Source organism: Canis lupus, chromosome 8, assembly GCF_048164855.1.
Source record: "Canis lupus baileyi chromosome 8, mCanLup2.hap1, whole genome shotgun sequence".
Lineage (NCBI taxonomy): Eukaryota > Metazoa > Chordata > Mammalia > Carnivora > Canidae > Canis > Canis lupus.
This window is the reverse complement of record NC_132845.1, coordinates 27,922,802-27,946,247: the sequence shown is the minus strand read 5'-3', so window position 1 is coordinate 27,946,247 and position 23,446 is coordinate 27,922,802. Positions and strand designations below refer to the sequence as shown.

Here is a 23,446-nt window from a genome sequence, read left to right as displayed (position 1 = left end):
TTCTCCATTCTGGCAATTCCCAGGAAGAGCCCTCCAGAGTCACAGCCAAGCAACAGTCACCAACTTTTCTTGGTGGGGGGGAGGGGTAATCTGGGCTCATTTGGGCATGGAAAACCATGGATATATTATTTGATATTTCAGAGTACCTTTAGCTTTCCCTCCAAATGAATAATGAATGAATGAACAAACAAATGTATCTCTCATCTCTTTGTAAACTCCCCCTTGCAGGTTGGCAAATTATGGGTCACTAACCAGAATGAAATTCATGAATTATTCAGTAAAAATCAGTTAATCTGTCTTTTATTCAGGAAGTATAATTAATCAGCTAAAATCAAACTCTTTCTTGTTTTGAAAGGAAAGAAGTTAAAAGAATTGAAGTCTGCAAGTGGGGAGAGGAGAGAAAGGAGAGTCATCTCCTTCCAGGGAGGACAAAAAAATGGGAGCCCAAAGATCAGAGCAAACAGTTACCAGGGTCATCCACTACCCACAGGGTCACCCACTACCCACAGGGTCACCTAATACCCACAGTGCTGGTCCGACAGATTTGAAGTGAAATATAAATTGGGCCTAGAAGCCTTTTTGTTATATCCAAGACGTCTAATTCTTCTCATAAGATTTATGAAGTTTATGACATATTATTTTATGTTTGGTTTTGAAACAAACTTTTTTTTTTAAACAAACTCTAATTTAAGTGAATTCATTCTCAGAGAAATCGTTGCCTAAAGCACTAGGGTACCTTATTCTACATATCAGAAGTTTCATCTAAAAATATTCAACTCCTCAGCAAAAAGAGAAGCTATATTCCAAGCAGTACTCATTCATTCAACAAAATTTATGACCACCTACTCGGGGCAAAGCACTGTAAGTTAGTATATTTAATCAGAGTGCTGACAATACAAAAAAAATTTTTTTATTTATTTGGGAGAAAGGCGAAAAGGGAAGAAGAGGGAGAGAATCTTGAGCAGACTCTGCACTATACACAGAGCCCGACACAGGGCTCGATCTCACAACCCTGAGATCATGACCTGAGCTGAAACCAAGAATGGGATGCTAACTGAGCCACCCAGTCACCTCTAAAAAAATATTTTTAACTGCTTTATAAATACGATGGAAAAATTCTGTAAGATTATCATAAGGCATACCAACTCTTCAATTTTTTTACCAGCACCACTGACAGTTTTTGTCTATTCATTCACTCACTCACTCAAATATTTACGGAAAGGCTGCTGACTGCTCTTCCCTACTCAAAAGGAGCTTACCACCTAATGAGAAGACAAGTAAACATTATCACAATGTGATAATGCTGAGTAGCAAATACCCTCCAAAGCATAGTGAGATTATATATATGTGTGTGCAAACATAGAATTTTTATGAAATTAATCAGTGCAGCCCTCTGGGCTCCATACACCACTTAATATTTTCCCTATCACTGGAGTATTATCCACACCACTCCAGTCAGATGATAAAGTTCTTGTACGTGGCTGAAACTCATAATTATCAAATTTCAAAAAGGCTTCAATTGCTCAGGAAACACTAATCAAAGATCAAAGTACAGTATGAAGCCCCTACAGCTCAAGGCTTATGCTCCAGCCTTTGTGGCACAACAAACCACAGTCACATTGATGTTGACTTCCAGGAAAGAGAGATAACACATCAAAGAAGCATCCCAGCTCCATGTCAGTCACATACAGTCTGATGGAAAACTAAAGACCACTGGAAAGCAAGGGGTTCTAGTCCCAACTTGATCACTCAGTGTCCCTGGGCCAGCACCTTAGCCTCTCTGGGCCTCCATATCCTCATCTATCAGATGAAGCTGCTGAATTAAGGTTCTAGAGTTCTTTCCAGATATTATATCAAATATCGCATTTCTAGCCATTATTTACACTTTAGACTGTTATATATAATATATACTATGCGTATACATACACATGTATACTTAATAGAGTCTAAAAAGTCTAGGACTCTAGTTATCTAGAAAAGTCTAGGACTCTAGTTATCTAGTTATCTAGAAAAGTCTAGGACTTTTTATCTAGTTATCTAGAAAAGTCTAGGACTCTAGTTATCTAGTTATAGACAAACCCATTCAATAGTTCCCATGTTTCCAAGGGCAACTGGCCCTGTTTGATGCATTCTGCTCTCTCAACGTTTCGAGTCTGGGTATGAAGGCATTTCCCTCAGATCTCCTCCAGGAAGGGAAAGAACCTCACACCATTCTCCCTGAATTCACTATGCTTTCTGCATAGCTGGAGAACAAACTCACAGACCAAAAAGTGGCTTCATAAGGCAGGAAGCTTGATCTCATTACCATCTACTTACCTGCATGAAGTCTGACGTTGGTTGAGATCACAAAGGAAGGAGAAAACCCCAATATCAACTTTGACTCCTGGTCTTTGGGACATTATTCTACGTTTTTAGGGAAGTCCAAGTACACAATACCAGAAGTATGAGGAAGCTTTCTCCACTTAGTATGTTTTTAACCTGGGGCAAATAGCAAGGTTCTGCTGCTGCTGTAAAATGGGTTAGTGTTGCCACTTTACCTTAAAGCAAAACAACAGACTAGATGATATCAAGGAACCTTTCAGCATCACAGTCTGACATTCTATGACTTCTCTCTTTGGAGCAAGTCAATTAATAAAAACCCCCTTTGAGACTCACAGTAATGAAAACAATAGGAGATTTCTTCAGGAATGCACTGGTAAGATTAAAATTCACTCCCACAGAAACATTCTCAAGCAGTATAAGTTAACCCCTTTATTCAATGGCAGATATTGAAAACAAGAGGACTATGCAGACAGTAGACTCATGGCTTTGATAGAAAACAGAATGATGACTGATGCCCTGTACATAAAAGACTAACCCTCCTCACATTTCCTTGGAAAGGAAAATAATGACTCTAAAACCCAGTGATGATCATATTACCTCTCTAAGCTCCTGGAATTAAAAGCAAAACCCTCATACTTGTGAGGGCCAGCTCCTACCCATATCTCTTTGGGGCTTCATTTCCCTGTTTTGTTTTGTTTTTTTTTAAGATTTTATTTATTCATGAGAGACGGGGGGGGGGGGGGGGGGGACAGAAACACAGGCAGGGGGAGAAGCAGGCTCCATGCAGGGAACCTGACATGGGACTCGATCCCAGGTCTCCAGGATCAGGCCCTGGGCTGAAGGCGGCACTAAACCGCTGAGCCACCTGGGCTGCCCCATTTCCCTGTTTTTAATACTAGGAAGCTCCAGCCAAGCTATTCCTTTTAGTTCCTGCCTCAGTTCCTTAGTACATCACCCTCCCAGGCCTAGTTAACTCCTATCTACCCTTTAGATCTCAGCTGTAGTCACACTTCCTCAGGGACTTCTTCCCGGATCCCTCTCCAATGCTGGCCTCTGCCTTCACCCCACTTCACACATACCCCCCACACTCCCAACCCCACCCCTACAGGCCAGGCTCCATTATTATGTGTTTTTAGTAGATCTTTCCTTCTGAGTACTTACAAATAATCCTATGTTTGAATATTTGATTAATAACTTCCCTTCTGCCCACCAGACTATATAAGTTCCATGAACATAGGGTTGGGTTCAAATGTGCTCACTGTAATAGCCCTAGTACCTGGCACAGAGAAGACTGCGTAATGAGTGAAGATTAAGATATGGTTGGTTCATCCGGAAAAATATTGCCTGTTTCCATTTAATCCTTCTAAACTATATACCAGATTAATGTGGGAGAAATACCAGATATCACATTTTATTAGCTTTGGGCACATAATTAGACAAAATTCACAAAATGACCTAAGAAGTAAAGGCAGTAAAGGGGATAGAAAATAGCAGGATTAACCCACCTCTGTATTGCAAGGAAAGGTCTAGAGGGCAGCCTCATCAGCCACCCTTTAGCCTGACCGGTTTGCTCCCAGAAGTAACCCCTACTCTAAAAAGACTCATCCAGACTATACATCACCCCAAATCTTTTTGTCCTAGGAGCCCCTTCAGTTCTGAGAGTTTTGCCACATTAAAATCATCCTAAGCCTTTACTTTTGGGTTTTGTAGAGCTGCAGGCAATCTGTTGCAGGGCTTATAAAACAAAGCACAATGTCTGACCCTAGTGAGGGTCAATCAGAACAGGGGGTGCCTGGGTGGCTCAGTCTGTTAAGCGTCTGCCTTCAGCTCAAGTCCTGATTTCAGGGTCCTGGGATCAAGCCTCACATCAAGCCCCACATCGAGCCCCACATCCAGTTCCCTGCTCAGCGGGGAGTCTGCTTCTCCCTCTTCCTGCCACTCTCCCTGCTTATACTCTCTGGCTCGCTCTGTCAAATAAATAAAATCTTAAAAAAAAAGAAGAAAAAAAAAGAAAGAAAAGAAAGAAAAGAAAAGAAAAGAAAAGAAAAGAAAAGAAAAGAAAAGAAAAGAAAAGAACTATTTTACAAGCCCACCACTCACAGCTTCCTAAAAAAGACCTTTTTATCTCACATTTAGAAAAAAAAAATGTTTTTTTAAGATTTCAGATTAATTCAGCTGCAGAGAATCAATAATTGATACTAGGACTAATGTAAATGCTGTATTAATACTGTACCCTCTTAAAAGAAAAATATGTATAAAATAAGAAATTAGTTATTTGGGGTGCCTGGGTGGCACTCAATTAAACAATTGAGCTCAATTAAACATCTGATTCTTGATTTTGGCTCAGGTCATGATCTCAGGATTGTGAGACCAAGCCCCATGCATAGAGCCTGCTTAAGATGCTCTCATTCCCTCTCCCTCTGCCCCTAACCCTCTCTCTCCCTCTGAAAGAAATAAGAGAATGAAAGAAAAGAAGGAAGTAGGAAGGAAGAAAAAAGAAAGAAAGAGCAGTTATTCAAGGATCCCCAATTCAGAAATCTCAATCTCAATCTCAATCTGGAATAAAAATAAGAATTACAAGTAAACCAAAAAACAAAGTCATAAGTTTCTTCTAAAGCCTGCTACAAACTCATGCCCTTTAGCTATGTTTGTGAGAGAGTCCCACTCTCTCAGGGCAGAGTCTATTTAGTCTTATTTTGTACCAAAGGCTAATAAGGTATGATGTCTGGTTTCTAAACCCATAGTATAAAAAATAATAATAATAAAATAATTAATAAATAAATAAATAAATAAAATAAACCCATAGTATGTTAGACCTATCAGACAGACTGTAGGGAGGAGGCAGCTATTAGGGGCTGCTTTACCAAAAGAAATGTAAAAAACTAACCCAACAGCAAGCAGCACCTAAAACATACTCAACTCCTAGTAGATAGCCACTGACAAAAACTGACTAAATCACCACCACTAAAAGTTGACAACAAGACGTTTAACTAACAGGAACCATCTGCTACATAAGCAGAGAGCCCCTCATTCCTTAGGAGCAGCTAAAACCATCCCTGAATTACAGTGAAACTGTACAACCAATGAACTTATAATAATAGAGTCTGAGTATTACAGAAAAAAAAAAAGCAAATCGTAAGCAGTAAACTCTTCAAGGAGGCAGAAATGTAGATTCCTCCTAGAAAGGTTCCACAAATTCTAAAACTGCTTTCATATTTCAAGATGTGACGTCCCAACTCTTTGTAAGAGCTGCCCCACTGGAATGCCACATTCCCAGTCACAACCAGATAAATGTATTACAAGAGTGTATCCATCAAGAACAAACGTAAAATAAACCATCTTTTCTGGTTCTCTAAAAGAAAATTCAATTTTATAGCAAAAGAACAAGTCCAAACTAGAAAATTCTTCAATTCATCAATAGGATGTAAACACCTTTAAGACCAAAATGTTAAATGTATAAATTAATAAGTGAAACATTTTATTCAGGGGTGACTGGGTGGCTCAGTTGGTTAAGCGTCTGCCTTCAGCTCAGGTCACGATCTCAAGGTCCTGGGATGGAGGCCCACATCCCTGCTGAGCAGGGAGTCTGCTTCTTCCTCTCCCTCTCCCTCTGCCCCTGCCCACTGCTCTTTGTCTCTCTCTCTCTCTCTCAAATAACTATAATCTTTAAGAAAAATTTATTCAAAAACCTATAGTTCACACAACTATTTCCTATTAAGGAATTCAATGTTGATTACAAATAAACTATAATCATTTACTCAATGTTTCCAAGTTGTGAGGACTGGGAATAATACATACTTTCTATAAATAAGGTGATTTTTTGATGGTTCTCATTCAACATCTGATTCTTTGGTAGTCCTGAAAGTATTTAGATGCTTAACAAAACCAAAGGATTTTTTTAGGTAAGTTAAAACTAAAGCTCAAAAAAAAGGTTTTTAAAGAAACAATGAATTTGACACTTAAGCTTAGAAAGTCCAGTTCAAATCAGGGAGTCAGAAAGGAACTTAAGATCAACACCCCAGCCACCTTCAAAGATTTAAACAAGTAAATATCTAAAAATCCTGGGCAGGGGCAGCCCCAGTGGCTCAGCAGTTTAGCGCTACCTTTGGTCCGGGGCAGATCCTGGAGATGTGGGGGATCGAGTCCCACGTCGGGCTCCCTGCATGGAGTCTGCTTCTCCCTCTGCCTGTGTGTGTCTCTGCCTCTCTCTCTCTCTCTCTCTCTCTCTCTGTCTGTCTCTCATGAATAAATAAATAAAATCTTTAAAAAATAAAAATAAATAAAAAAATAAGTAAAAAATAAAAATCCTAGGCAGGCACTCTGTTTTCTCCTCAAAGATCACAAAAGACAAAGACTCCTCTTTTACTTTCATTATAAACCTCCCTTTTTACTTCCTTTCCCCATCCCCAAAATAAAACCAGGCAATAGAAAGGCAAGCCCTCCTGATTTACACACATTGCCCACTTTACATTGTCACTTTGTCCCAGTCACCCAGGCCGAAAACCTTGAATTTACCTTCAATTCCTCACCCCCCTCTCCCCAATCTGATCAATCCCAAATACAATCAATCCATCCCTTCTAGCTTCTCTGCCCCACCCCCACCCCATCTAGCCTTTCTGTTCCCACTGCTACAACCCTAGTCCAGTCCTGCACAGCCCAGACCCCCACCTCCCAGCCTAACCCAGAGCTCTGACCAGCCTCTATGCCCTTCTAAACCAGCTCAACCTGGGTCGAAACAACTTGCCACAATCCAGTGCCCAACTGTATATCCACACTCCCCTGGGACCTCTCTGCATTCAAATATTTTGCCTCACCTAACAGAATCCTGCCAAACCCAAACACTGAAATCTCTATTTTCTTTCCTTCCTCTTTCATTCACTCACTCAATTCATTCACTCAGCTAAAATTTCTTGAGCACCAGCTCTACGTCAGGTAGCACGCTGGGTTAGAGGGATACAATGGCAAGCAAAAACAGGTAGTACTTGTCCTCACAGAGATGATAAAATACACTTTGCTCTTCCACCACCTTTCAAAAGTTAGTTCAAACATCACTCTATGAAGTCTTTATCACCTTGGGCAGGAATAACCTCTGTGTTTCTTGGATTCCTAACACATACCTTTGCAACTTTTGTCACATATTGCCCTTCACTGTATTGTATCCACTGCCATCTTTATGTATCTGTGCACACCCCACCCCTACCCCCCCCGGCAAGGCTTTAGCACAGAGCTGCACACCAAAATCTATCCCACCTAAATGGTAGTTTCTTCTCCAGCAATTTTCAACCACTTCTAAGGTTTAAGTTTTGCTCTTTTCACTTCCTATGAACATGTGTCAAGGGTCTTTTTTTTTTTTTTTTTAAGTACAAAGGTGTATTAAGCTGTGGGTAAGCAAAAGTCATTTGCTTTGGCCTTTGGAATGTGTTTATGAACTTACAAATGAGAACATCTGATGTCTTAGGAATCTACTTCAAACAAAATAACGAAGCCGCCCCATGGTGACTTGGCACAGAAAGACTTGGACGGCAGACAGCTCCCCACTGGACACTCCTACAACCCATTTGGATCTGTCTGTCAGGCTGCCTGATTAAGACCAGCACAGTTAGTTTTAACTGAGTCCTTAGCACCTTGGTTAAATTTTATGTTTTTGTGAGGCTCATCTCAAGCAAACTGAAAGAACTGAATAATAATTTGTCCTTATGATGGTTAGAGACAGACTACCCACTATGAATGCCTAAATAGGTCAATATAGTTTTGTTTTGTTTTTTTAGATTTTATTTATTTATTCATGAGAGAAGACAGAGAGAGAGAGAGGCAGAGACACAGGCAGAAGGAGAAGCAGGCTCCATGCAGGGAGCCCAAAGTGGGACTCGATCCTGGGACTCCAGTATCACACCCTGGGCCAAAGGCAGGCGCTAAACCGCTGAGCCACCCAGGCGTCCCCAAAATAGTATTTTTTTAATGATTTATTTATTTATTCTAGAGAGAGAGAAAGCAATGAGGAGGAGCACAGGGAAAAAGACGACTCAAGCAGACTCCACATTGAGTATGGATCGCAACATAGGGCTCGATCCTACGACCCTGAGATCACAACCTGAGCTGAAACCAAAAGTCAGCCACCCAACTAACTATGCCACCGAGGTGCCTTAAAACAGCAAGGATTTAAATAAATCAATACCTAGAAAGTAAAATTTGACTCTAGTAGGTCACTGAATTTAGAATTGGCTGGTTAGTATATACACAGAAATCTGTATTTCCTCATCACATATAATATGCAGTACTGTTAGTTACATATACATACATATTTACACCTAAAACTCATGTATTCAAAACAGAGGATAAAAAAAAAAAGTGGCCCTGAATAATGCTGGGTTATTTTTGCAAGGTTAGGATGGAAGAAAGAAGGGGGAGATGTGTAAACATATCATCTTTTAAAGCTAAAAAGGTTTCTGAGTTTTTAGAAGAATTCTATGCAGAAACTATCATATATTAAGTTATACCAGTTAAGAAGCAAGAACATTTCCCTAGACAGCCTGCAAAAGTTTTCCCAAGCTGGGCTTCTTTTGTTTTCAACCATCCTATTAATATATAATGAGAATTAATTCAATATCTTTTCTTTTTCTTTCTTTTTTCAGTAGTCCACTGAAAAGATTAAAAAAAAAAAAATTACACCCACAAAGTGGAAAAAAACATTTTCATTCCCATATAGGGCCTAGATATAAAGCTGGTGCACACACCATCAGAGGCACATTTCTTACCAAAGCCATCACCATCCAACTTAGAAGAGCCAAGCATGCCAGGGAGGGATGAAGCTGTTGTGCACCCTCCCCACCAGCCTCCAGCTCAAAACAATGGGAACTTGCTGGAAGCATAAAAGCATGAACTCTAGGACCAATACCCATGACTTGAATCCCAGCTCAACAACTTAACTCCTAGCTCAATGACCTTGGGTTCTGCTTTCCCTCTGAGCCTTAGCTTCCTCATCTGTAAAGTGGTAATGATAATGGCACCTAACTCCTAAGGTTGTTCTGAAGACTTGAGCTAATGTGTACAAAGCTATAAATGTACACTGTTTTTATGATTTGACTTTTATTCCCATGGGGAAGTTTTTCTCCAAATTCAACTATACCTCCTCTTATGTCATTATCATTGCAATTTATGGGAGCTGGAATACCAAATGATAGCCCTAAGACTCTCTAAGATCATATATTTGTCTATGTGTCCACGTCCATAAATGGCATTAGGCTTTCCATTAAATAAACCTACTTGCCAGATATTAAAAATTTTTGAGAGAGAGAGAGAGAGCAAGCTGGAGGGGCAGAGGAAGAGGAGAGAAACTCAAACTGAGTCCCTGCTGAGCCCGGAGCCTGATTCGGGGCTCCATCTCATGACCCTGAGATCACAACATGAGCTGAAATCAAGAGTCAGCCGCCCAACAGACTGTACCACCCAGGCGGCCCTACCAAATATTAACTTGAAAACAAAAAATTGAATAAAAAGGCTTTCTTCTCACTCAAATACTCCATTCCCACAAATATTTCCAGGCAAGGGAAGTTTTTTTCTGTATTTCTCTCAAAGATGTCCTAGGTTCACATTCTGACTCACATCTATTCTATAGACTATAAAGGAAATCATCCTTTTATATACTATTTTCCAAGAATTTCTGTTTGTATTGATGTCAGGGTGCTTTAATAAAGTTTAAGTGAAAATTGAACATTTGTTTAAATTATTTAAATCTTTAATTTAGCTAATTAGTCCTCATTAAGGCTGCTCCTTCTTTTATGCTAAAACATTTGGTGAAATGCTTTGAGTCACTTCAGAAACTGCTTAATATTCAGTCCCCAGAGTATGTCCGTGAAAAGTTCTCTCCTGCATTCTCAATACCTTCCCTTTGCAAACATAAGGAGAGGAGCGATGAATATGGACAAGGCTGAAAATGAAGACCCTCTACACTCTTCACAGCAAACTGCCTCTCCATGCATTAATGTCCAACCCTATTCCCATCATCATAGTCAAGAGGAGCACACAAAGGTTATAACAAATAACATATTTCATTTTGCTAACTTTTGAGCCAAAAAACTTGAGCCAAGTTATAAAAAAAAGTAAGCCTCTATTTGAATTACAGGGCCCAATTCCAAAACCAAAGAATTAGCCTTTCTGGAGAGTTGCGCGTAATTTGTAGCTTAATCAAATACAGATAAATCTTTGAAAGGCTCTCTTTCTATGGGGCTGTTTTTGTCCTACCAGTGTGTTAGCCTATACTCTGATTTTAATTCTGGTCTGTGAAATCATAACCCAAAGACAAATGTATGGCTTTCTTATCAACCACATTTTACTAAAACTGTTCAGCCCTTTATATTAATGTGACAAATTCTGTTTGAAAATCAAACAGAAAATTCAGACTTTCATTTCTAATAAATAGCCTCACCTCATGGGGCCATGTTGCTAAGTTTTCTCCACTGGCTTCTCAGAAGGTTGCCATTTCAATCATGGTACACGCTATCATCCTCTTAGAACTAACTAAACAACTGCACAAAACAGCTGCGTCCAGAGTACCCACAGCCTAATATTTAAAGAGTCTACTTCCTGATTCAAAAATAATAGTTGCATTTCCAAGGTGATAATTTAGCCAGACAGGCAGCATTTCATTTATATGTTTAGCGAGTAAGTACACAGTCACAAGGCTGTACAAGGCCTGTGTGATAATACATGTAAACATACTCCTTTCCTTAGAGATGTGTACATTATGATTTGACAGTCAAGATTTTTCTCGCCACAAGACACCCTTCAAAGGTTGAACACAGGGGCTTCCAGGGGCTCTGCAGAACCTCTCATCCTACACTGCCCAAAGAAGTAGGGCTGACAAGATGGATTCCTCCCCCTTTCTTCTCTCTCTCCACCCATTTGTCCACCTCTCTGTTTCTTCCTCCTTCTCTTGTTCCTCTCTTCCTAGCCCTGCCTGTGAAATACAGACCTTTATAGCTTCTCTTTCTTCCCCCAATCACATCATTCTCACAGCTTTCTCAACCCTTTGTTGAAAACCCTCCAAATTTAAGAACTTCAAGTCTAAGTGGTGTCCCTTAAATTCCCTAAACTCAACCTGACCAAAATAGAATGGCTGATGTCTCTACTAATGCCACTTCTTCCGCCCAACCTACTTCTTGTTCAATTAACGGGCCCAGCAGGCTCACTAGGACCCAGGCAGGCTGTCTTAAGGACTTCTTTGTGTCCTCTTTTTCCTCATCACCCCCCAACCCACCCACCTGATCTGCTGCCAATCACATGGATCCATATCTCTTCTTTCCACCACCATTGCCACCAAGCCTAATCTAGGTACCTATTTCTTCCCCTTGAATATTCCAGAATTTTTCTAAGTGGGAGGCTATTTCCACCATAACCCATCTTAAACAATGCTATCGTATTAACTTTTTAAGCGAAGGTGTACGTACTCCAGAACTAGCGGGCCCGGTTTCAAATTCCAGCTCTGCTATGTCTTCATTGTGTGACCTTGGGCAAGTTACCTAACCTCTCTGTACCCTAACTCTCATCATCTCTGTACACTAAGGATGGTAAGAGTACTGGCCTCATAGAATTGTTGCAAAAAATAAAATGAATTAATGATTAATAGTAGTGGGGCACTTAGAACAGAACCTAGCTTACATTTAAACACTCAACAGGGATCCCTGGGTGGCGCAGCGGTTTGGCGCCTGCCTTTGGCCTAGGGCGCGATCCTGGAGACCTAGGATCGATTCCCACGTCGGGCTCCCGGTGCATGGAGCCTGCTTCTCTCTGCCTGTGTCTCTGCCTCTCTTTCTCTCTCTGTGACTATCATAAATAAATAAAAATTTATTAAAAAATAAAAAATAAAAAATAAACACTCAACAAATGTTTCGCATTACTTCCAGTTAGCCCAAATTCAGCCATACCATGGACTGCCCCAAAACCCACAGAAGAGGGGATCCCTGGGTGGCTCAGCAGTTGAGCACCTGCCTTTGGCCCAGGGCATGATCCTGGAGACCCAGGATTGAGTCCCGCGTTGGGCTCCCTGCTTGGAGCCTGCTTCTCCCTATACCTGTGTCTCTGCCTCTCTTTGTCTCTCTGTGTGTGTCTCTCATGAATAAATAAATAAAATCTTTAAAAAAAAAAAAAACCCGCAGAAGAGTCCAACAGCAGACAATGAAACTGCGGATCCCCACCCTAGCATTCAATCTGCATCCCAACTGACATTTCAACTTCATATTGCACATCCCTCAGAGACCTGCAAACATACCAGGCAAACTGGGGGACGTACTATTATTCCCTGAAGCCACTCTGGAGCCTCCTTCCTCTTCCTTGCTGTTCTTGCTTCTGGGATTTCTCCTCTCATCTCTCTGCCTAAAAACGTTAACCATCCTTCAAACCAACTATAACTCCTCTATGAAGCCTTTTCTGAACACTTCAACCAAATGTGCTCCCAACTGCCTGGGACTCCTCTTAGCACAGGAGCTCTGTTAACCTGAAGACAGTTCTCCTTCTGTACCTCTCTGTGCCCTGCTGTCATTCTCCCTACAGGTTTGCAGCTTCTTGAAGGTATTACATGCATTCATTGTCATCGTATTCTCCAGCACCTAGCCATGTGGAATATGCTGGTGTCACAAAAAAGATGGAATGATGGCTAATCAGAAGCACAGCCACTGCTGTGGGATGGTAGCTGGGCAAGTCCTAACCAAAAGAAGCATATGTTCTGCCCAGACTGGAGTCCTCTCCATAGTTTCAAATGATGTCAAAACTCACAGTAGAAATGGGATGGTCTCTCCAGCAAGTCTCTCTTTATAAGACACCAGAAATACAGTAGAGTCAATATAAGAGGAATGTGATTTTTTTTTAATATTTTTTTTCTTTATTTATTTATGATAGTCACAGAGAGAGAGAGAGAGAGGCAGAGACACAGGCAGAGAGAGAAGCAGGCTCCATGCACCGGGAGCCCGACATGGGATTCGATCCCGGGTCTCCAGGATCGCGCCCTGGGCCAAAGGCAGGCGCCAAACCGCTGCGCCACCCAGGGATCCCGAGGAATGTGATTTTTGTCACGTTTGGTCACCCTATCCTAAAACATCAACATTAAAATACACAGAAACTGTTGCTCACATATCAATACTACAATCAGAAAACCATTGAGCAACTGTATTTAGTGGCTAAATGTAATTTCCTGCTAGATCTACCATTTAGCCAACCCTGAAGAAGCAACTTAGACTTCAATGACGGAAGCTTGTTCCGTGACATATTAACAGCCTCTGGCATGTCCGTCACTGCCGAATGGGACATAATGACACGTACACAGTCCCTCCCCTCAGACTCACAAGAGGTCCCCAAGCCCTAACCTCACAAAAAGAGAGCCACAACAATGCCCATTGCCAACAAGAGAGTGAACACTCAATAAACACTGCTAGCAGTGACATCATCCAGGTACAGGGGGGTCAGGGAGCAGGCCTCCCATTCTTCCATTCGGTCTAGGGGCAGAGCTGTAATCTGACACCAGGGATTTAGACCTCAGTGCCACAGCAACTCTGGGCATTCATAAGCAGCAGCAAAGGGTTCTTTCATTCCCACTTTGACTTTAGCCATTCAAGAAGCATCCTGCCTCCAGTACCACTAAGAGAAACGTCCTGAAGACATCAGTTTCAAGAATCCCTATGATGAAGTGACAGTTAAAGATGATTTGCCCTCAAAAGATACACTTTTAAAAATCGAGAATACTCTCACTCTTTAAATGCCTTGGCGGTACCCACAAATCCTTAGGCAGATCGGCCAAAATCCCTTTTAATGGGACAAGTCCTAGGAAGCTTACTAGAGTCACTACGGTTCACTTTACTATGTTCATTTAATTGCATGTTTGGTTAAACAACAAGAAAGTCAAATTAAATGTTTGAGTTAAAATATACTGGACTACTCTGAAACACCAGGTCTTTTAACAAGAACACAATCAAGTCAATTCAGCCTTCTTATTCCTTATTATCTGCCCCTTTTATTGAGTAGATTTATCTCTCTTTAATTAAATTTTTATTGCCCTTAAAGTATTAAGATATCTTTTTCCTGTAAACTAATTGCCTTTCACAGAAAGCAGTTCCCTATTCTTGATTTGACACTCTCAAATCCTAATCCCACAGAGGTAAAGTAACCAAAGGCCATCAGCACTCCCATACCACTTCCTCCAAGACAAAGAAAGTAAGTCTCTAAAGCCTGGGGCACCCAAATGGAACAACTCAATTTCTCACACAGGTAAAACCTTACTCATACATATGACTTGGGTACAGCTACCTCCAGCTAAGCATGTCCCACTTTCCAAAAACGAGCTGCAGACACAAAAACATCCTGTGAGACAACAGAAGCCTTGTGAACTGTAAAGCTGAAGCACCTGTAACACGCACACTTCCCTGTACTCTGTGGGTGCTCCGTAAATACTCGCAGGCTGATTCACAGGCCAATTACAGAGTCTAGCAAGGAGTCTCCCTGGTCCTACTCTGGGGAGTGTTGGGTATCTACGGTTGCATCTGGTGGTGGAGGCAGGAAGAGCTAATAGAGACAAAGGTCTAAAAGGACTGGGATGCTGACAGGTTCACATTATGTTGACTTCCCCCCAACCCTCCCCAGGTATCTAAATCTTCTAAAAAAAAAAAAAAAGAGTAGCTGAAGGGGAGGGGGGGGTGGTTAACTGGGTGACAGCCACTGAGGGGAGCACTTGATGGGATGAGCACGGGGTGTTATACTATATGTTGGCAAATCCAACTTCAATAAAAACAAATGGATAAAGGGCAGCCTGGGTGGCTCAGCGGTGTAGCGCCGCCTTGGGCCCAGGGCGTGACCCTGGAGACCCGGGATAGAGTCCCACGGCGGGCTCCTGATATGGAGCCTGCTTCTCCCTCTGCCTGTGTCTCTGTCTCTGCCTCTCTCTCTGTGTGTGTGTGTGTGTGTCTCAAATAAATAAATAAAATCTTAAAAACAAAAAAAAAGGTATTGTTACTTGCACCAATGGGGGGAAGTGAATAAAACTGCCATAAAGGTGCACAGAGTTCCCTCACCAGAGAGCCAACAAACTGAAAGGTCGAGAAAAAAAAATAGAAACTTACTTTTCATAGACCAGCTCCTCATCGATGGAGAAATAGTGGGTATTTACTGTGCTTTTTGGTCTATTCCTTAAAGTAGCAAAATATAACCGATCTGAAAGAGAAGTTTAAAAGACGGGAGAAACATATGAGACGCAGGGAAGCTGAACGGGGAGAGTGGTGAGAACACACGAAAGGTCAAAATAATGACTGCTTCCCCATTATTTAAAGCCCCCCATTAGCACGTGGAATTCCTGCGGAGACCTGGTCGCTCGCAGAGACCAGGGACCCAAGAGCAGGACAGGGGGGCAAGATCGGGACTAGGCGAGGCGCCCGGCGGGGCGGGGGCGGGGGCAGGGGCGAGGGGGGGGGCGCCGGAGCTGGGGGCACCCGGGGAACTGGGGGTGCAAGTCCGGCTCGGAAATCTCCAGACCTCAGCAGCTACAAAAGGGGAAGAGAGAGGGGAGCCTGCAGCTCCGAAGACCTCAAGAAGAGGAAGGGGCGGGGGGGGGGAGGGAGAGACAGGGCGGGGGACTGGGGGGGGAGGGCGCCCCGAAAGGCGAGGCGAGAGCTGGCCCAAGAAGACCGAAAAAGCGAGCGGGAGCAGGACCCCAGCGGCTGCGGGCGACTGAGCCCGGGACGGCGCCGTCCCACCCCCGGCGGGAGCCCCCTGCGGAGCCGCGGCGGGAGCCGGGCGCGCGGGCAGCGCGGCAGGGAGGCGGGGGTCCCGGGGCGGGACCGGGGCGGCGGGGCCGGGCGGCGCGGCGGGGCTCACCTTTCATGAACTCGCAAGCCCCGATTAGTTCCCCTGAGTCCGCTGCCATCTTAAGCGAGATGCGCGCGGCAGGGCTGGGTCGCGGCCGGCTGCGCTCCCCCGCCCCCGGGGGCTCCCCCGCTGCCCGGGCGCCGGGGGGCTCGCAGTGCCGAGCGCCGAGCCCGCCCGCCCGAGGCGGCGGAGGCGGCCGGGGGCTCAGCGCGCCGGGCGCCCCGGGGACATTCCGCGGGGAGCCCGCGCCCGCTCGGCTCCGGGCGCACACGCCCCGGGCTGTGGCCGCTCCGCCGCGGCCCCGGCTGCTGAGGCTGCTCCGCCGCCGCCGCCGCGCCAGGGGAACGCAGACCGGCTCTTCCCCGCGCTGCCAGCGCGCTCATGGAGGAGGAGACGGCCGGCCCCGAGCGCGCCCGCGGCGACCCGTGCGGCAGCGGGCAGGACCCGGCGCCCGCGGGCCGGCAGCAGCGGCTCGGGCTCCTCCTCCTCCGCCGCCTCCGCGCGGCAGCGACTCTTCCTCCTCCTCCTCCTCCTCCTGCCCCCCCAGGTCCGCCCTCAGACCTTCCTCCCCGCCCTCCCTCGGCCCCCTCCACTTTCACGGCTCCGCGGCCATCCCTTAAAGGGACAGCCCCGCTCGGTCCGCCAGCGGGCCCCGCGCCCCGGTTACCAGGCGCCCGGCGGGTCACCGGGAGCCGGTTGCTAAGGCTTTGTTGCCGTCCACCAATTGCCGTGCAGGAGACGGGGCCCTGGGCCCAGGGGGGCCGGGCGGGGCCTCCGGGCCAGAAACTTATGAATGAGCCCGCGGAGCTGCGAGTGGAGGTGCGCCGGCGCCCCCGCCTGGGCCGCGGTCCGCTCCCCCTGCCTCTCTTTGGGCCCCTCACCCGCCTTCTCCCAAACTCTTGCGCGTGCACCCGCGCACACCCGCGCACACGCGCGCACACTTGCAGACCGCCGACCCCCGGGCCCTGCCTCCCGCAGCAGATCTTTCAAGCACCCCCACCCCGCCACCGCCGGCACGTCCCCGGCTTTCTGAAAACGAAGAGTAAAGAAAGAAGCGCCACCTCCGAGCCCAAACGAACATGCACCGATTTCCTCTACACGTACTGGACTTTGGTATAACTTGTGCTTTGTTCTCTTGGGGCGAAAGGTTCCCATCCGGCCCCTCGCGTCCTCTCGGGGGACCGCCACTCTGGGCGCAAAATCATCACAAATGGGCCGCCCGGGGGGGCCCGCGGCTGAGCGCCGCCTTCGGCCCAGGGCGCGATCGCGGAGCCCCGGGATCGAGTCCCGCATCGGGCTGCCCGCAGGGAGCAGGGAGCCTGCTTCCCCCTCTCTCTGCTCCTCTCTCTGGGTCTCTCTGGGTCTCAGGAATAAATAAAATCTTTTTTAAAAAACCATCACAAATGCCTGACCTTTATTTATATCGCTGGGCGCAGGAGGGGGGCGGGGGAGCGAGGCCCGGTGGGGAGGGGAGGGGAGGGGAGGGGAGGGGCAGGGACCCGGCGACACCGGGAAATCCCTCGGCGGAATCGCCCTGCGTTGTCTGAGCTCCAGCGCCGCAGGGAGCGGCTCGTCTCCAAAGAAAGGGCCCCGTCTCGTTTCGGTGAAGCCCCCCGCTCTGTTGGAACAACTTTAACGCCGGGCGCCCCGCGGCCGTGCCCAGCTGCAGGACAGTCCCTCCGATATGAAAATGGCGCTACGGCTCCAGCAGCCGAAGAGCATGCGCTGCGAGGGTGTCTCCAGACCCGGACGGGGATTGGCGCCCGCCCTGGGGAGGAAGGGGGCGCCGCGGAGGGCCGCGGGGGGGCGGGGGGGGCGGCCGCGGTCGGCGCGGCCCTGCCAGGGGCTCCCGGCAGCACACAACAAAGGCAAAGGTGCTTTGGGAAACCTGAGTGGCCGGGGCTGTTTAGGTCTCCCGTAAGAAAAAAAAATATATGTGTATTCTTTTAGATACTCGGGGAAAAAAATAGTACATCTCCATTCTAATCAAGCATGTTCCTGTTAAGAGTCAAAAGTAAAACCTAACATCCAAATCTTTAGGCCATATAAATTTAAAGCTGGAAGAATCATTAAGGAGCACTTCCTAGACCCTGTGCTCGCACAGCACCGTCTATACTCTATCTTCACATGAAACAAAAAAAAATCTGGAGATACGTAGATATAGGTATATAGATAAATATATCCAGAGTTTTTAAAACTGTAAAAGTCTTAAAGAATAAAAAAATAAAAATAAAACTGTAAAAGTCTTGAAAGATGAATGGTAACGAGTGTCCTGTGTTGAGATGCATTCCATGTTTAACAGGCCACTGGCCATGGCTATGGAATTCTAAAGGAGGAAACATCTCAGATATGTTGTCCACATTCACACAACTTCTTGAATTTTGCCTGGTATTCCCCCGGTCTGGGGTCAACCGTCATGTTGGCCAAATCAAATTACTTTATTGAAAATTTCTAACAGATTTTACACGTGAAAGATGGAAAAGCAAAGTGAAAGAATGTCTCAACAAAGTTAACCCCTTTGTTTAGAAGCCTGCATTCATTGAGGGTAATGTTTCCAAATTTGCAGATTTAACATTCGTGTAGAATCTAAATTCATTTGCAAATTTCCTAACAACTTTCATCCCGGTACTGTATTAGAAAAATTGCGTGAAAAAAGAAGTCCTGGTTCTCATTCAACACTTAAACTTTTAATTTTACAAAGTAAATAATTAATGAAATTAACTCTAAATCTGCATTTTCAGAAAAAGCAGCTTTAATTGAACACCCTCTTGTTATTTTCTAAAACAGATTTACAAAAAGATTTCTTTCATATAATTCTCTGGCTTAGAAATTTTGATCATGAAGAGTGAACTGTGACCTGAACAAATAGAAATTCTTAAAAAAAAATTTTAAGATTTTATTTATTTATTCATGAGAGACACAGAGAAAGGCAGAGACATGGAGGAAGAAGCAGGCCCCCTGCAGGGAGCCCAATGCGGGGACTCATCCCTGGATCCCAGAATCACCACCTGAGTCTAAGGCAAATGCTCAACCACTGAGCCACTGAGGTGTCCCAAAATTCTTAGAATTAAGAACTCAAAATTTTTTTAAAAGTTTATTTTTCTTAACATATTTACAATATGGATATTATAATGAAATTTTAAAGACTCTAATTTTTTAATGTTGCATGAAAGAAAAATAAGTGATTATCAGTATGATCAAATCTAACCCAAAATCTGCACAATCTAAATGATAAGGAAAATTCTACAAGAAAAATTGTAAACAAGCTAGTGCACACACAGCACATATCCATGTCAAGGTTCTAATGAGATCATAAAACACTTTATTCTCTCAATTATCATGAAGTCAGTGTTCCTATTGGCTGTAGTTTCATAATAAAGGCATGATTTCAGTCTATGGAGGAAGGTAACAGAAGATACTTCTTTCCAATCATCCAACTTAATAGAAGTGTTAGGAAATGACTTTTACTTTAAACAATTATAAGGAAAGATGTTTCACACATAAAGAAAATACAAAGAGAATGAAGGAAGGTAATATTATACATAGAAATTTAACAGTTACATGTAAAAGTGTCTTAACTAAAGCAGTAACTCCTTGAATACTACTTGAATCCTGTCTCTGATGCAGGAAGAGGCAGTCTGCAGACTGAGTGTGCACCTGCAGAGCCGGAAGCTCACTGCAGGAGGCAGCTCCAAAATGTGTCACCAAAATATATCTGGTTTTAATTCAGCCCCTGGAGGCTGCACTGGACACCCTTAGTCATTCTTGAACATGACACCTCTTCAAAACTGCAAAGGCAACTCCCCTGGACCACTTCTTCCTCTCAGTCTTCCCTAGGTCAAAATCCTCACTTCTTTCAACTTTTTCATAAACTACATGGCTTCAAGTCCAGTCACTTTCTTCTCCAATTTGTCTATAAAGTGTGTCCCAGAACTGAGTGCCTGATGACCTAGTATGACTAGTTCTGAGATTGGGAAACAGCACTGATAGAAGATTCAGATGAGAACAAAGGCGATGAAAAACATAAAAGAATTAAATTCTATCATTTAGCTGCAAAAAGAAGGAAAATAGTCTCTCCTGTTGGAGAAGGGCAAGGAAAAAGTTGCTTAGGCTAATCAAAGACCTTATAACTGTGATATTTATATATTCCATTCAAAGTTCCAGTTGTTAAAATATATGATTAGAACATGCTCTTTCAGTTGCTTGTTCAGTCATGATGATGTAAAATGGGCAAATAAAAAATATATATAATATATACTTTGAATTCTTTCTAAAAATTAATTTTCAGTTTAACTGTGAAACAAGGAGCCATAGAAAGGACATACTGTCCTTCTGAGTAATTTGAAATTTAAAGTAATTCGAATTGTATAAATATTTTGGTAATTCCTTGCCTGGTGCCAAAAATAATTTAAAGCAACATATATGAATATCAAAAATATGGAGATAATGTGACTCATGACATAGCTGCCCACAGATGCTAAAATCTTGGCCTAACCCAGCGATATTCTGCATCACAGTGATCACCAATGCCTGTTTAAGAACTCTAAACCAGAATGAAAGATGATAAGAACCAGGAAGGACCTGGGAGGTCAGCTAGTTCCAGTTTTCAAACAGGCTCCACAGAGCCTAAGGTAATAGAGGCCCCACCTGGGGGATGGAAGTGAAGAGTGATAGTTGAGGACGCAGGGCTCCTACAAAATATTTCGCTTGTAAAAATGCTATGGCAGATAGAGGGGGAAAAAAGAGAAGAAGAAACTGTGGTCCACAGTGACTTTCTGAAGTCACATAGCTGATTGGTGGTAGAAACAAAACCAGTATTCATTATTTGCTCTAACACCAATAATCTTTTCTCAATTTTCTCCTAACTTAGTTCATCTCACATTGTTCAGCTCATGGGTTCTTAAACTTTTAAGCTGATAAAATGTCAAGCAATGATAATGTATATGCCTAATATCTTTTCTTCAAATTTTTAGAGACAATATTGAAATAATTTAAGCTCAGAATGGGAAAATAAATGTTGCATTAGGAGACACCTGGGTGACTCAATGGTTGAGCATCTGCCTTTGGCTCAGGTCATGATCCCAGGATCCTGGGATCAGGTCCTGGGATTGAGTCCTGGGATCAGGTCCCGCATCGAGCTCCCTGCATGGAGACTACTTCTCCCTCTGCCTGTGTCTCTGCGTCTCTCTGTGTCTCTCATGAATAAATAAATAAAATCTTAAAAAGAGAGAGAGCTGTTGCATTATCTGCCATTGCTCTTGTTATCTTATTGTCATATGGCTTCTATAAAAATCTGAATTATTTTTCCACTATTTATTAATAGTATAACCAATATTCTACAGAGCATAGTTTGAGAAATTTAGCGAACACTAAATATAAGAATTCAATAATAATCTTATCCTTGACTGATGCAGCCAGTAAAAACTGACATAGTTTTAGAAAGTGAAAGTTCCACGGCTAGGTCAATATACTTAACATGCTCAATTTATTGTCCAATTTGTTACATTTTTCAAATAGGCTAACAACTCAATACAGTTTTAAAACTTACTGTGCTTGGGGCATCTGGGTAGCACAGTTGGTTAAAGGCTTGACTCTTGGCTGGTTAAAGGTCTGACTCAGCTCAGGTCCTGATCTCAGAATCTTGATCTCAGGGTCTTAAGATCAAGCCCCATGTGGGGTTCTACACTCAGCACAGGGTCTGCTTGGACCCTGTCTTCATCTGAATTCCACACACACACACACACACACACACACACACACTCACTCACTCTCTCTCTCATAAGTAAATAAATCTCTTTTTATTTTTTATTTATTTATTTTTTTTTTATGGGGCTCGATCCTGGACTCCAGGATCACACCTTTTTTTTTTTTTTTTTAATTTTATTTATTTATTATAGTCACAGAGAGAGAGAGAGGCAGAGACACAGGCAGAGGGAGAAGCAGGCTCCATGCACCGGGAGCCCGATGTGGGATTCGATCCCGGGTCTCCAGGATCGCGCCCTGGGCCAAAGGCAGGCGCCAAACCGCTGCACCACCCAGGGATCCCCAATAAATCTCTTTTTAAAATGTACATAATTTATTCATCTCATTTATTTGTCATTTCTACTCTTTTTGGAGAGGAAATAAAGAAGTGAATTTTTTTCTCCAAAAATATATAAAATAATATTCCATGTACCACTTCTCACCCCCCTCACCACCATCTCAACTAGTACCACCCTCATCACCATCACTTTAGTGACACGTTTTGAGCTCAAGTTTACAATATTCCCTCACATGTCCATTTAATATATGTCCCTACTATACTCCGTACATGTTTCTATCAGGAAAATAATAAAAGTTAATAGTTAAGTTTCATTGAAAAATGCTGCACAGCAATTTATACCTCAGTTCTCACATCAATTGCCTGTAAGATATTATCATTATTATTCCCATTTTATGGATGAGGAAACTGCCAAAAATAGATGCTCAACAAATCTGTGAAACATGAATAGATAAATGAATAATTAAAATGTTGGGAAATGAACTCACCTGAATCACTTGAAAATGTAAAGCAGTTCCTTTGCAGCCTGGAGTCATGGAAAAAATACTGAGTTTATAATCAGAAGCTGGGTTTCAGGCTTCACTCTGTCACCAACTGTGCGTATTATCTTAGACTGTTTCCTCTAGCATTAAAAAGGGATTATAATAATTTCTAACTCATAGGAATAATAGTAGAATTAAATAAGAGTGCCATGCTGTGATGCTATTGTATAAATATTTGTTATTAATGCTAAAGCTTATTTTAAATACAAAATTATTTCCCAAATTGGATATTCACAAGCCTCAAACTATTATATTTCTTTGGATCTACATATTTTTACTTAATTTACTCCTAGCTAATAACATAAGCAAAATAGACACTCACAGAGAAGTTCTTTTTATCAACTGAGGACATCCCTACAAGGTACAACTTAACTTTGTCTTTCATTTCTGACTGCCTGTAGACATGATATTATTTCTCGAATGTGATGGGGGCCGAGGACCCCATTCAGGCATCATCAGTGAATTCCTGAATTATCCTTGCTCTGGCTCACATTCTTTTAATCATTCTGTTCCAGAAGCCTGGAACACAAATGTTATTCCCTGCGGTTCCCATGGGGACTCTAGAGGCCCTTTTGGAACTCTAGGTTTCTAGTGCCCACTCCTGGGCAGAAACTCCAGGAGAAAATAATCATTTCAGGGATCCCTGGGTGGCTCAGCGCTTTGGCGCCTGCCTTTGGCCCAGGGCGCGATCCTGGAG

The 23,446-nt window shown here is 43.5% G+C and overlaps 1 protein-coding gene across 3 annotated transcripts in view; it reads right to left on the bottom strand.

Annotated features, from left to right (window-relative positions):
• CDC14A (cell division cycle 14A) overlaps positions 1–23,217 on the bottom strand; it is a 163,545-nt gene extending 140,328 nt beyond the window's left edge. The window contains exons 1-3 of one of the 3 annotated variants that reach the window (XM_072834702.1): positions 23,072–23,217; positions 22,696–22,733; positions 15,426–15,516 (exon numbers count right to left, since the gene is read on the bottom strand). Coding sequence is in view for 1 of the 3 variants with exons in the window: in XM_072834701.1 (XP_072690802.1) it covers positions 15,426–15,516; positions 16,177–16,225 (140 nt within the window). In the remaining 2 variants the exon portion in view is untranslated. Of the gene's footprint in view, positions 1–15,425; positions 15,517–16,176; positions 16,333–22,695; positions 22,734–23,071 lie in introns of those variants that run through there. The other 2 variants (XM_072834703.1, XM_072834701.1) reach the window with 2 other exon arrangements.
• Positions 23,218–23,446: the final 229 nt, after the last annotated feature.